This window comes from Homarus americanus, unplaced genomic scaffold (genome assembly GCF_018991925.1).
Source record: "Homarus americanus isolate GMGI-L3 unplaced genomic scaffold, GMGI_Hamer_2.0 scaffold21914, whole genome shotgun sequence".
Lineage (NCBI taxonomy): Eukaryota > Metazoa > Arthropoda > Malacostraca > Decapoda > Nephropidae > Homarus > Homarus americanus.
In genome coordinates, this window is record NW_024719665.1 from 1,363,121 (window position 1) to 1,378,427 (window position 15,307).

General features: G+C 44.6%; 1 protein-coding gene across 1 annotated transcript in view; it reads right to left on the reverse strand.

Annotated features, from left to right (window-relative positions):
* Positions 1 to 15,307, reverse strand: part of LOC121860205 (LIM/homeobox protein Lhx3-like) — a 59,046-nt gene that overhangs the window by 15,353 nt on the left and 28,386 nt on the right. The window contains exons 5-6 of the mRNA XM_042357284.1: positions 7,905 to 8,041; positions 6,199 to 6,210 (exon numbers count right to left, since the gene is read on the reverse strand). Of these exons, the coding sequence (XP_042213218.1) occupies positions 6,199 to 6,210; positions 7,905 to 8,041 (149 nt within the window). The remainder of the gene's footprint in view (positions 1 to 6,198; positions 6,211 to 7,904; positions 8,042 to 15,307) is intronic.

Below are 15,307 nucleotides of genomic sequence, written 5' to 3' on the forward strand. Positions count from 1 at the left end.
TCTGTCACCAGCCTTACTCTGCCTGGCCTTACTCTGCCACCAGCCCTTACTCTGCCACCGCCCTTACTCTGCCACCAGCCCTTACTCTGCCACCAGCCCTTCTCTGCCACAGCCCTTACTGCGCCACCAGCCCTTACTCTGCCACCAGCCCTTACTCTGCCTGCTGCCCTTGCAAGACTTGGCTACGTCTTCCATGAGGCCATGAGGTGGAAGGCGCCTCTCCTCCCCTCCAGTCCATCAATCTCTCTCTCTCTCTCTCTCTCTCTCTCTCTCTCTCTCTCTCTCTCTCTCTCTCTCTCTCTCTCTCTCATCATGTCTTTCCCTCTTTCCCTAATCCTCTCCCCTCACTCCCCTCCCCTCCCTCCCCTCCCTCCTACCTCGTCCTCCACTCTACCCTCGTCCTCACTCTCCCTCGTCCCTTCATACTGTCCTCCCTCAGTCTCCCCTCCCTCCCCTCCTCTCCCTCTTCCTTCACTTTACTGTCTCCCTCAGTCTCCTCACTCTCCCTCGTCCCCCTCCTCTCCTCCTCCCCTCCTCTCCCTCCTCCCTTCACTCTCCTCCTCCCTTCACTCTACTGTCTCCCCCTCACTCTCCTTCCTCCCCCACTCTCTCCCTCCCCTCACTCTCCTTCCTCCCTCTCCCTCCTTCCTTCACTATCTGTCTCCCTCAGTCTCCTCTCCCCCACTCTCCCTCGTCCCTTACTCTCCTCCTCCCTCTCCCTCCTCCCTCCTCTCCTCCTCCCTCCTCTCCCTCCTCCCTTCACTCTGTCTCCCTCAGTCTCCCTCCTCCCCCACTCTCCCTCGTCCCTCACTCTCCCTCCTCCTCACTCTACTGTCTCCCCTCACTCTCCTCCCTCCCCTCACTCTCCTTCCTTCCCTCCTCTGTCTCCCCTCTCTCCCTCCTCCCCTCACTCTACTGTCTCCCTCCCTCTCCCTCCTCCCTCACTCTCCCCTCCTCCCCTCACTCGACTGTCTCCCTCTTCAGTGCCATAAAGATGATTCGCTGTTGCTGTAGTCAATTAGTTAATGGGAGGATGGGGGAGATGAGAAATATAATGAGGAGGAATATAGAGTGAGTGAGGGGAGGATGACGAAACGATTAGTACGACCTTGTTGAGGGAAGGTGGGGTGAGGAGGTTGGAAGAGGTTGGTGGGGTGAGGGAGGTTGGAAGTGAGGGGTTGATAGTGAGGGAGGTTGAAGGTGAAGGGTTGGTGAGGTGAGGGGTTGGAAGATGAGGGTTGGTGGGAGTGAGGGAGGTTGAAGTGAGGGTTGGTGAGGTGAGGGAGGTTGGAAGGTGAAGGGTTGGTGAGGTGAGGGAAGGTTGAAGTGAGGGTTGATGAGTGAGGGGAGGTTGGAGTGAAGGTGGTGGTGAGGGAGGTTGAGTGGGGGTTGGTGAGGAAGGTTGGAGGTGAGGGTTGGTGGGGTGAGGGGTTGGAGTGAGGGTTGGTGGGGTGAGGTTGGTGAGGTTGGTGTGAGGGTGGAGGTGAAGGGTTGGTGGGGTGAGGTTGGAGGTGAGGGTTGGTGGGGTGAGGGAGGTTGGAGGAATGAGGTTTGGTGGGGTGAGGGAGGTTGGAGGTGAAGGGTTGGTGGGGTGAGGGGAGGGGTTGGAAGTGAAGGGTTGGTGGGGTGAGGGGAGGTTGGAGGTGGGGTTGGTGGGGTGAGGAGGTTGGAGGTGAGGGTTGGTGGGGTGAGGAGGTTGGAGGTGAGGTTGGTGGGGGTGAGGAGGGTTAGGGAGGTGTGAAGGGTTGGTGGGGTGAGGAGGTTGGAGGTGAGGGTTGGTGGGGTGAGGAGGTTGTTGGAGGAGGTGAGGGGTTGGTGGGGGTGAGAGGTTGGAGGTGAGGGGTTGGTGAGGGTTGGAGGTGAGGGTTGGTGGGTGAGGAGGTTGGAGGTGAGGGTTGGTGGGGTGAGGTTGGTGGGAGTGAGGAGGTTGGAGGTGAGGGTTGGTGGGTGAGGAGGTTGGAGTGAGGGGTTGGTGGGGTGAGGAGGTTGGAGTGAGGGTTGGTTGGGGTGAGGAGGTTGGGTGAGGGATGGTGGGGTGAGGAGGTTGGAGGTGAGGGGTTGGGTGGGGGTGAAGGGAGGTTGGGTGAGGTTGGGTGGGGATGTTAAGAGGTGAGGAGGTTGGAGGTGAGGGGTTGAGGTGAGGAGGGAGGGGAGGTGAGGGTTGGTGGGGTGAGGAGTTGGAGGTGAAGGGTTGGTGGGGTGAGGGAGGTTGGGTGAGGGTGTTGGTGGGGTGAGGAGGTTGGATGAGTGTTGGTGGGGTGAGGGAGGTTGGAGGTGAGGGGTTGGTGGGGTAGTGGTTGGGTGAGGTTGGTGGGGTGAGGTTGGAGGTGAGGGAGGGTTGGGTGAGGGTTGGTGGGGAGTGAGGAGGGTTGAGTGAGGGATGGTGGGGTGAGGAGGTTGGTGAGGGTTGGTTGAGGGAGGTGGGGTGAGGGATGGTGAGGTGTAGGAGGTGGGGTGAGGGGAGGTGGGGTGAGGGAGGAGTTGGGTGAGGGGATGGTGGGGTGGGGGAGGTGGGGTGAGGGATGGTGGGGTGAGGAGGTGGGTGAGGGGTTGGAGGTGAGGGGATGGTGGGGTGGGGAGCTTGGAGGTGAGGAGTGGTATTAGGGAGGAGGATGAGAGTGAAGGAGTAAATGACTGCATTAATGGCCCAATTGACTTAACGAGCTAACTGCCCATTGACTTGCTTACTTGGGTGTGTGTGTGTGTGTGTGTGGTGGATTAAGAAAACTTATCAGATTGAAACAAAGTTAGCTGAACAAGTTTAAAAAGAGTTGCTAGGAACAAAGTTAACTGAACGGAACAAAAGTTAGCTGAAAGAAACAAGAGTTAGCTGAACGCAACAAGAATTAGCTGAACGGAACAAAAATTAGCTGAACGGAACAAAAGTTAGCTGAACGGAACAAGAATTAGCAGAACGGTACAATAGTTAGCTGAAAGGAGTACGATTTAGCTGAACGAGGGGACTGTAGCAGCAGCAGAAAGGTCGAGGGAGAGTGAGGGGAGGTGGGGGAGGAGGAAGGGTGAGGGTTGTTATTGATTACAAACACCCGCGTCTCTCCCCTCACTCAAGCACCCCCTCCTCTCCCCTCCCAGCCCACCCATAGCCAATCACAGACCCGCTCCCATCTTTAGACCCCTCCCACTAATGCGACAGACCAATCACGCGCCGCCATACAAGCTCCTCCTCTTTTGAACCAATGGGCTTATCGGAGCGGCTCCCCATCACTTCCCATCTCCCCCCGCACCCATTCCTCCTCCCCTTGGCCCCGCCCCCTCCATCTTCGCCAGGCGTTGTATGGACGCCACCACAAGCATTTCTTCTGCCATCTTTTCCACCTTTTGTCTTTGGTTTAGGAGCCAGTTTAAAGGAAGGAGGCGATGAGGTGTGGTAGATGATAGTGAAGCGATGAGGTGTGGTAGATGATAGTGAAGCGATGAGGTGTGGTAGATGATAGTGAAGCGATGAGGTGTGGTAGATGATAGTGAAGCGATGAGGTGTGGTAGATGATAGTGAAGCGATGAGGTGTGGTAGATGATAGTGAAGCGATGAGGTGTGGTAGATGATAGTGAAGCGATGAGGTGTGGTAGATGATAGTGAAGCGATGAGGTGTGGTAGATGATAGTGAAGTGATGAGGTGGATGATAGTGAAGTGATGAGGTGTGGGATTTGGGAGGTGTGTAGATGATAGTGAGATGAGGTGGTAGATGATGAAGGGGTGTAGATGAGAAGTGATGGTGTGGTGATGATAGTGGGGATGAGGTGGTGATGATAGTGAGTGGGTGTGGTGATGATAGTGAGCGTGGTGTGGTAGATGTAGTGAAGCGATGAGGTGTGGTAGATGATATGAGCGATGAGGTGTGGTAGATGATAGTGAAGGATGATGTGGTAGATGATAGTGGAGGATGAGGTGTGGTAGATGATATGAAGGATGAGGTGTGGTGATGTGGTGGGTGGTGATGATAGTGAAGGATGAGGTGTGGTGATGTGGGATGAGGTGTGGTAGATGATAGTGAAGCATTGAGGTGTGGTAGATGATAGTGAAGCGATGAGGTGTGGTAGATGATAGTGAGGTGTGGTAGATGATAGTGAAGCGATGAGGTGTGGTAGATGATAGTGAAGCGATGAGGTGTGGTAGATGATAGTGAAGCGATGAGGTGTGGTAGATGATAGTGAAGCGTTGAGGTGTGGTAGATGATAGTGAAGCGATGAGGTGTGGTAGATGATAGTGAAGCGATGAGGTGTGGTAGATGATAGTGAAGCGATGAGGTGTGGTAGATGATAGTGAAGCGATGTGGTGTGGTAGATGCTAGTGAAGCGATGTGGTGTGGTAGATGATAGTGAAGCGATGAGGTGTGGTAGATGATAGTGAAGCGATGAGGTGTGGTAGATGATAGTGAAGCGATGAGGTGTGGTAGATGATAGTGAAGTCTGTTTTTAATATTAAATTAAATGGTTTTGTTGTTGTTGTTGTGTGTATTAAATTTAATGTCCTTGTTCATTTAATTGTTTTTGTTAGTTGTTTTATTTTTATGTTTTTTATTTTTCAGTAAATGTAAGTACACTGTTTCTACTTTTGTTAAGTCTGTTGGTAAAAATTACGTTAATTATGAGTTTTAGTCAATTTTATCGTCCATTAGTAAAAAATATATATATATATACTTTTTTTTGTACGTCCACATATTTTACTAAGTTCATTATTTTTCATGGTAAAAAATCCCCAACCATTTATTCGTTTTATTTAATTATATTTATTCATAAAAAACACACCACCAATCGTTTGTTTTATTTTATATTTGTTTATTTATAAAAACCCGCACCAATCACTTGTTTTATTTTTTTGTGTATTGGTAAAAAACAACACCAATAACCTGGTTTAATTATTTGTTTATTCGGAAAAAAAAAACCTCACCACCAATCACCTGTTTTATTTCATTATGTTTTTTCGTAAAACATCGCACGAATCATCTACAGTATTTTATCCCCTTGAAATATATGTTTTATCCCGTAAGACCTTGGTGGGCGACCCAGTAGTAGTGTCACTATTGTTATTATTATTATTATTATTATACTCGGTGCTAATTCTTTATAAGAGGACTAGTTTTGCTTTTATTGGTTCTTGTATGCGTTTATTTACTCTTCTGCCTGTCATTACGGCTGTTATTATACAGTATACGTGTGAAGTGTAAAGGTACAGTACAGTCGACACCTACAAATAAAAAAATATATATTCTAATAATAATAATAATAATATAATAATAATAATAATAATAATAATATAATAATAATAATAATAATAATAATAATAATAATAATAATATAATAATAATAATAATAATAATAATAATAATAATAATATAATAATAATAATAATAATAATAATAATAATAATATAATAATAATAATAATAATAATAATAATAATATAATAATAATAATAATAATAATAATAATAATAATAATAATAATAATATAATAATAATAATAATAATAATAATAATAATAATAATAATAATATAATAATAATAATAATAATAATAATAATAATAATAATAATATAATAATAATAATAATAATAATAATAATAATAAAATTTTATTAATCTTATTACCTTTACGATTACTATTATTATTAAAGATGATAACAGTAATAAAATGATTGTAATATAAAAACACGCAGGCAAAAAAAAAAAAAAAAATATATATATATATATATATATATATATATATATATATATATATATATATATATATATATATATATATATATATATATATATATATATATATATATATATATATATAATACTAAAAAGGGATAATTGCCTAAAAGCGATAATTTCTGTGAATATCGTTGTTTAACTTGTGACTGGCTGTACAGTAGACGATCAAATTAGATCATCATAATACAGCCACATGAATAATTTATTGAAAACCTAACCTAACCTAACCTAACATACTTTAGGTATAAGTTGGCTATGGTGGTAAACGACGTCTTAAATACAACAACAAATTTTACGTCATACGAATTAATTTCTATTAAAATCTAGCAAAAAAAAGTTATCCGTATTTGGCAAAAATATTAGTTGTTTTTTAAAACTTAATCAGCGATTATCCCTATTTAGCGTAACATATATAAATATTTCTATACAGTGTGTGAACTAACAATGGGTGATATAAACAAGAAAGGTTCAGTACTTACAAGCGTCGAGCTCTGCAGCGAAAAGACAAATACAGGGAACATGAGCGGCAGCCGGCACAGATGACTTATGTCTAGACTACCTACAGTACAGTACAGTACAGTAAAGTACAGTACAGCACAATACAGTACAGTACAACACAGTACAACACAGTACAGTACAGTACAGTACAGTACAGTACAGTACAGTACAGTACAGTACAGTACAGCCACACACAGTACAGTCATAGTACTAGCCATAGCAGTACAGTACAGTACAGTACAATACAGTACAGTAGCACAGTACAGTACACACAGCACAGCACAGTACACCACAGCACAAGCACAGTACAGCACAACACAACACAGCACAGCACAGTACAGCACAGCACAGCACAGCACACATACAACCAGTACAGCACAGTACAGCACAACACAGTACAGCACAGTACAGTACAGTATAGTACAGTACAATACAACACAGCACAGTACAGCACAGTACAGTACAGCACAGTACAGCACAGCACAGTACAGTACAATACAGTACAGCACAGTACAGTACAATACAGTACAGCACAGTACAGTACAATACAGTACAGCACAGTACAGTACAATACAGCACAGTACAGTACAACACAGTACAACACAGTACAGCACAGTACAGTACAACACAGTACAACACAGTACAGCACAGTACAGTACCACAACACTGTACAGGCTTAAACTGGGCTGTTTTTAAAGGTTCATATCGGGGGGTTCACACATGCTGGTGTGTGTGTGTGTGATTACAGGACACGTTGCTGTCATACATACAGTACACCCCCCAAAAGCCCCACTAGTATTAAGGTGACTACGGGTGCCAGAAGGTAAATACCTCCAACTCAGGTGAGTGTTGGACCACAGCTCATCTTAGAGGTTCACAGTTAACTAAACAGCTGCTATTGATTGTTAGACCCGAAGACATATTGACCGTCTCCTATACACACATACACACAGTATTAACGTCTCCTGTACACGTACACTCAGTAATAACGTCTCCTATACACACATACACTCAGTATTAACGTCTCCTGTACACGGAGATACAGTATTAACACACACACACACACACAGCGTCACCCATGATCCCTACACTGAAGGTTTCTTAAGAGCTATAGTAAGAGTGAAGCCTCGTCACCACACATCTCCTCTACAGCGAGATGGTTAATAAAAAACTTGAATTTATGAAACAGCAAGAATTTGGTGGCAATAATGGAGGTGAATCTTGGGTCAAATTGATACACATATGTTTGTTATTTTAGAATCACCTGAAGATTAGTCACCCTAGCTTATTTTACCTGATGATCGAACATTGTAATGCCACATGGGGGAGGTAGGTTAGGTTAGCGTTTGGTTTGGTTAGTTATGCAAGATTAGGTTAAGTTAAGTTCGATTAGATTAGATTAGGCTAGCATTCGGTTAGGTTAACATTAGGGTGGTTAATCTTCAAGTGAAATAAACAGGAGGGAGACTTAATTCTTCAGATATTCCAATTGTCAACTATTTCTATTAAAAAAAAAATATTCTCGTGATTTAAAAATTGGCACACATATACGACAAGTTAATTATTACCCAAAACATCTCAATCAAGTGACTATGATGACGGCAAGGTTAAACAAAAGAGTGTGTTAGGTGCGCGAGTTTTCACTATTGGAGAGACAGACAGAGAGAGACAGTGATGATAAACTCACGTGAGTCCATGTCGAGATCGGCGTCACTCTTATCATCATCCCGTCGCTTCTCACGGCCGCCATTCTTCATTGAGCGGAAGTACTGGCCCCAGCGTGTGCGACCAGCGTCCTTCTTTAGTCGTTTCTCCTTGGCGCGCCTGTGTGTGATGGGGTGATGGGGTTGAGTGGTGGTGATGGGTGGTGTGTGTGTGATGGGGTGAAGGGGTTAAAAAGTGATGGTAGTGGGGTGATGGGTGGTGGTGGTGGCGGGTTGAAGGGGAGGATGGTGGCGGGGTGTTGGGTGGGCGGTGGTAGCGGGGTGATGGGTGGTGGTGGTGGAGAGGTGATGGGTAGGGGTGATAAGTGGGGTGATGGGTGGGGTTGGTGGTGGTGGCGAGGTGATGGGCGGGGATGAATGGGGGTGAGTAGTGTGGTGATGGGTGGAGTGGTGGGATGATGGGGTGATGGGCGGTCTTGTGAGGGGTGACTATGTGGTTGATGGGATGAATGGTGAATTGAAGGTGAATGAAGAGATGATGGAGTGAAGGGGTGATGGAGTGATGGGGGTGAAGGGGTGATGGAGTGATGGGGTGAAAGGTGATGGGTGAAGGGGTGATGGAGTGATGGGGGTGAAGGTGATGGAATGATGGAGTGAAGAAGGGGTGATCAGGGGTAATGGGCTGAAGCCGGAGTGAAGGGGTGATGGAGTGAATCTGAAGGAATGATGGAGTGAAGGGAGTGGATGGGGTGGGGGTGATGGAGTGATGGAGTGATGGAGTGAAGGGTGATGGTGATGGAGTGAAGGGAGGAAGGGGTGATGGGTGATGGAGTGATTGAATGGGTAATGGAGTGATTGGAGTGAAGGAGTGAAGGAGGAAGGGGTGATGGGAGTGAAGGGGTGATGGAGTGAAGGGGTGATGGAGTGATGTTGAGGTGAAGAAGGAAGGTGGTGATGGAGTGATACGTTGAAGGGGTGATGGGTGATGGGGTGAAGGGTGATGGAGTGATGGGAGTGAGAAGGGTGATGGGTAAAGGGGTGATGGGATGGAAGAGTGATGATGGGTAAAAGGGGTGATGGGATGAAGGGAGTGATGGAATTGATGGATGAAGAGTGATGGGGTGATGGGTAAAGGGATGGATGGGACGGAAGTGGGGAATTGAAGGGGTGATGGGGAGAGTGATGGGGTGAAGGAGTGATGGGGTGATGGGGTGAAGGAGTGATGGGATGAAGGAGTGATGGGGTGGAGGGGTGATGGAGTGAAGGGGTGATGGGGTGAGTGGTTAGGTAATGATCGGGTATACGGAGTACTGTTCAATGACTCGCGTGTAAATACAGTTTTTTTACACACAGTAGACAGTCACTTGGCTTGGTGGTGGGGGGCAGAGGAGGTTAGTATTTGGGGGTAAAACACACACACACACGCACACACACACACGCACAGACACACAGACACACACACACACACACACACACAGGCTACAAGTTTATAAATATATGAACCATTATTAGGTAAATTTGTATTGGTACTACAGTTTGTGAATTAACCACATAGAGATGTACTGTCTTATACGGACCATACATAGGTATATATGAAGTATTTGCTTCTATTGTAATCATAAATAAGAATATATCCCATACTACTTGATTAAAACTGTATTACCTTCCCAATTAATATATATTTCTTCGTTAACGTCTAAGGTAACGCCCAGTACTGTATTATTGTGCACTGCAATATTCCTCTAATACTAATTCTTAAACATATACTGGAGGACAAGACTTTAACTAATGGAAAGATTATTGATTTTTTTTTTTTACCCAGGAAAGTTTTTTTTGGGTGGAAAATTTGATTTGATTCACGTATGTGCTGGAAGCATTTCCCTACCAATAAACAAACTCCTCTTCACCCACCCTATATAATACACGGTTAACTCACCCGACCCTTTCTCCTCCTCTACAACTCTCCAAATACCTGACACAAGACAATTAATAATCTGAACCTAATACCCGGGAGATAGGAAGAAACTGGTTCACAAATAGGGTGGTGGACGAGTGGAACAAGCTTAGCAACTTTGTAGTAAGTGCGGGAACCCTGGAAAGTTTCAAAAGGAGGCTAGATAGATTCATGGTAGTAACTCTCGACAGGAGCTGCCATGCACAGGACAACCGGCCTATTGCAGACTCCTTATTTTCTTATGTTCTTATGTTACTTAACGCCTTATACACACCTGTTACTCAACGCCTTATACACACCTGTTACTTAACGCCTTATACACACCTGTTACTTAACGCCTTTATACACACCTGTTACTTAACGCCTTATACACACCTGTTACTTAACGCCTTAAACACACCTGTTACTTAACGCCTTATACACGCTCACACCTGTTACTTAACGCCTTATACACACACCTGTTACTTAACGCCTTATACACACCTGTTACTTAACGCCCAGCACACACACCTTGGCTTAACGCCTTATATACACTCTTGCCACGGCTTTATACACGCTCACACCCATTACTTAACGCCTTTATACATTACACCTGTTACTAACGCCTAAACACCCAGCATGAACGCCCATACACGCTCACAATTCTGTTACTTAACGCCTTATACACACACCTGTTACTTAACGCCTTATACACACCTTGTTACTTAACGCCTATACACACACCCGTTATTAACGCCCATATACACCTGTTACTTAACGCCTGCCACGTCACACCTATTACTTACAACGCCTTGGCACACACTGTTAATAACGCCTACACACACACCCGTTACTTAATCAGCCTTTATACACAATACCCGTTGCTTAACGCCTTATAAGGCGCCTGGTTACTTAACGCCCATATACACCTGTTACTTTGAACGCCAGACACACCTGTTACTTAACGCCTTTATACACACCTGCCTTTAACGTTTATACACACACCTGTTACGGCAATCGCCTTACACCGTTACTAACGCCTTATACACACCCCTGTTACTTAACGCGCCTTTATACACACCTGTTACTAACGCCCATACACACCCGTTACTTAACGCCTTATACACACACATTAGCCTGTTACTCCAACGCCTATACACCTGTTACTTAACGCCTTATACACACCTGTTATTTAACGCCCATACATACCTGTTACTTAAACGCCTTATACACACCTGTTACTTAACGCCTTATACACACCTGTTACTTAACGCCTTTATACACACACCTGTTACTTAACGCCTTATACACACACACCTGTTACTTAACGCCTTATACACACCTGTTACTTAACGACGCGCCGGGCTGGTGTGGTGTGACGTCATTTGTCTAATCTAGGGCCCGAGTCTCAAATTTTCAGGATAATTATTATTTTTTTTTTCGGGGGGGGGGCGGGGGTGGCAACGTTTGGATTGATTTAGCTTTTACTGATTTCCTGATGGATGTTTTCTCCTAGTTTGTGAGGAATGTTGTTTTTTTGCTCTGTGTGTGTGTGTGTGTGTAATAATTAACGGTTTTATTGAAAGAGCATGGCAGCCGGAAGGCTGAAAATATACAATTACATAATTGGGGAATGGGTCTCTTGATTTACAAATGATATAAGAACATAAGAACATAAGAAAATAAGGAGTCTGCAATAGGCCGGTTGACCTGTGCATGGCAGCTCCTGTCGAGAGTTACTTCCACTCTCTATCATCCATGAATCTATCTAGCCTCCTTTTAAAACTTTCCAGCGTTCCAGCACTTACTACAAAGTTGCTAAGCTTGTTCCACTCGTCCACCACCCTATTTGTGAACCAGTTTCTTCCTATCTCCCTCCTAAACCTAAACTTATCCAACTTGAATCCGTTGCTCCGAGTCCTATCCTGCTCGGATATTATAAGAACTTTATCTATATCCCCTTTATTGATTCCTTTCACCCACTTAAATACTTCTATCATATCTCCCCGCACTCTTCGTCTTTCTAGGGAATGCAAGTTAAGTTTCTTTAACCTATCCTGATATGGAAGGTTTCTAAGTCCCGGAATCATTTTTGTCATTCTTCGCTGCACCGACTCTAGTGAATTTATATCCATTCTATAATAGGGGCACCAGAACTGAACCGCATAATCGAGGTGCGGCCTGACTAGCGCAAGATATAGTTGCAATAAGACCTCTGCACTCTTGTTACTTACACTTCTAGATATAAAACCCAATACTCTGTTTGCCTTATTTCGAACATTAACGCACTGTTTTCTAGGCCGTAGGTCCGGGCTTACAAGTACCCCTAGGTCTCTTTCACAAGTCGACTTCTCTAGGTTGATGTTGTTAAGGCTGTATACATTGTCAGTATTTGTTCTTCCAATATTAAGTACACTGCACTTGCTGGTGTTGAATTTCATTTGCCATTTTTCAGACCACCCCTGCAGTTTATTTAGATCCTCCTGTAATGCATTTGCATCCTGCCCTGAATTAATTTGCCGCCCTATTTTGATGTCATCCGCAAACTTGCTTATGTCACTGCTGATCCCAGTATCTAGATCGTTTATGTAGATTATAAACAAGTAACATGGCGTGAAATAGGTAAACACTGGTTTGGAAACAGAGTAGTGGATGAATGGAACAAGTTACCAAATATCATCATTAACTCGAATACGCTGAATTGCTTCAAACATAGGTTGGATGCTCATATGAGCAATAGGGGTTGGTTGTAAACGGGACTGCCCAGTATGGGCCAATAGGCCCGCTGCAGTTTCCTCCATTCTTATGTTCTTATGTTCTTATGTTCTTTTAGCAATCAGTTCGTGCTCGTATGGGCTGGATGCTGTTGGGCAGGTGTGTGGCCACGTGGCCAGGACAGAAGGTTGGGGCATTGCAGGTGTGCTCCATCCTTCAGGTTAGGTCAGGTGAAACCGTGAGGTCAGGTCAGGTTAGGTCAGATCCAGCCACACTCAGTATTACACTGCTGTGTGTTTGTGCTTTTCCTTGGAGTGCACTGTAGGAACACTGTGTGTGTGTGTGTGTGTGTGTGTGTGTGTGTGTGAAGGTAAAGCCATTTTTATTTTTTGTTAACTTAATCTACGACTCTCAACATGGGTTTACAAAGGGAAAATCTTGTCTAACAAATCTGCTGACATTTTTTAGGAAAGTCTTCGAGGTAGTAGATAATGACGAAAATTACGATGTTATTTACTTAGACTTTAGCAAAGCATTTGACAGAGTACCGCATCAGAGGCTTCTGAGAAAAATTAAGGCTCATGGTATCGAGGGGAAAGTTTTAAATTGGATAAAATCATGGCTCACCGATAGAACGAAGAGGGTCAGCGTAGATGGAGTAAAATCTGAGTGGGGCCGTGTAACCAGTGGGGTTCCCCAGGGGTCAGTACTAGGCCCACTCTTGTTCATAATCTACATAAACGATCTAGATACTGGGATCAGCAGTGACATAAGCAAGTTTGTGGATGACACCAAAATAGGGCGGCAGATTAATTCAGGGCAGGATGCAAATGCATTACAGGAGGATCTAAATAAACTGCAGGGGTGGTCTGAAAAATGGCAAATGAAATTCAACATCAGCAAGTGCAGCGTACTTAATATTGGAAGAACAAATACTGTCAATGTATACAGCCTTAACAACATCAACCTAGAGAAGTCGATTTGTGAAAGAGACCTAGGGGTACTTGTAAGCCCGGACCTAAGGCCTAGAAAACAGTGCGTTAATGTTCGAAATAAGGCAAACATAGTATTGGGTTTTATATCTGGAAGTGTAAGTCATAAGAGTGCAGAGGTCTTATTGCAACTATATCTTGCGCTAGTCAGGCCGCACCTCGATTATGTGGTTCAGTTCTGGTGCCCTTATTATAGAATGGATATAAATTCACTACAGTCGGTGCAGCGAAGAATGACGAAAATGATTCCGGGACTTAGAAACCTTCCATATCAGGATAGGTTAAAGAAAGACGAAGAGTGCGGGGATATATGATAGAAGTATTTAAGTGGGTGAAAGGAATCAATAAAGGGGATATAGATAAAGTTCTTATAATATCCGAGCAGGATAGGACTCGAAGCAACGGATTTAAGTTGGATAAGTTTAGGTTTAGAAGGGAGATAGGAAGGAACTGGTTCACAAATAGGGTGGTGGACGAGTGGAACAAGCTTAGCAACTTTGTAGTAAGTGCTGGAACGCTGGAAAGTTTCAAAGGGAGGCTGGATAGATTCATGGATGATAGAGAGTGGTTGTAACTCTCGACAGGAGCTGCCATGCACAGGCCAACCGGCCTATTGCAGACTCCTTATTTTCTTATGTTCTTATGTTCTAATTAGCCCACTTGGTACGATAACTTGACCCCTTGAGTACGATACCTATGCCCCGAGTACATTAATTAGCCCATTGAGATATTTTGCCCCTTGAGTACGATAACAATCCCTTGAGTACGATTGCTTGATCCTTTGAGTACGATGACTTAATAGCTTGAGTACTTAAGAACATAAGAATGGAGGAAACTGCAGCGGGCCTATTGGCCCATACTGGGCAGTCCCGTTTACACCCAACCCTTTGAATACGATGAATTAATCCCTTGAGTGCGATGGCACAGTACTCGGGGGTGTGTGCAGTCATTGTGCTCAAGGAGTAAACAAATATTAAACTGGGGAACTGTAGCTCCTTTAGTTTGTTAATAAGATGATAACTACTAACCGTAAGGTAAGGTAAGGTGGCAATTTGAATCCATTTTTGGTAAGTATTTTTTAGCTTAGAGTGAATTATTTAAATGCGTTCGCAGATCTCAAACAAAAGAGGAAGGTTTAACACGTTCGCAGTTCTCTTGGACTACGATCGTCTTGAATTTTTTTAAATTTGCTACGCGAGGGGGCTAGTTTATTGGGCACCCCCTTGCATCCTGTGCACGGTGGAGCGCAAAAGCGTTTACAGCTCCCAACAGGGAAGCATGCGGAATTCATGCTTGCCTTTATGACTCATGCATTAAGGGCGTAAAAGCCTGAAGGGTCATAGGTTTTGTCAGCAAGTTACATGAAGTGAGAGAATAATGAGTATGTGGGCGGAAAGTTCCCGGAACAATTTATTTATCTGTTTATGGCAAAGAGTGGCAGGTCCCCAGTGCCGGGCCTGTCTCTAGGAGGAAGGATATCTGGACAGGGAGGGAAGAGGTGTTGGTAACGGCTGGGGACCTGTAGGAGGAGGTCATAGGGCAAGTGAGGATGTAGTGAGAGAGGGTGTGAGAGTCGGGTTGGCCACAAAGTTTACAAACAGTGCGGCCTGGCTCAGGGTTGCCAATGTACTCCCATAGGTACCTGTACCCTAGGCGCAGTCTCATGTACATAATCTGTTGAGATCGAGTCAGGGATTGATACTCTTTGTAGTGGCGGTTGTCGTCACCGGTTACAGCGTCATAGTGGCATAGTGTGGCGCTACCCCGTTGTTTCAGGTGTGTCCAG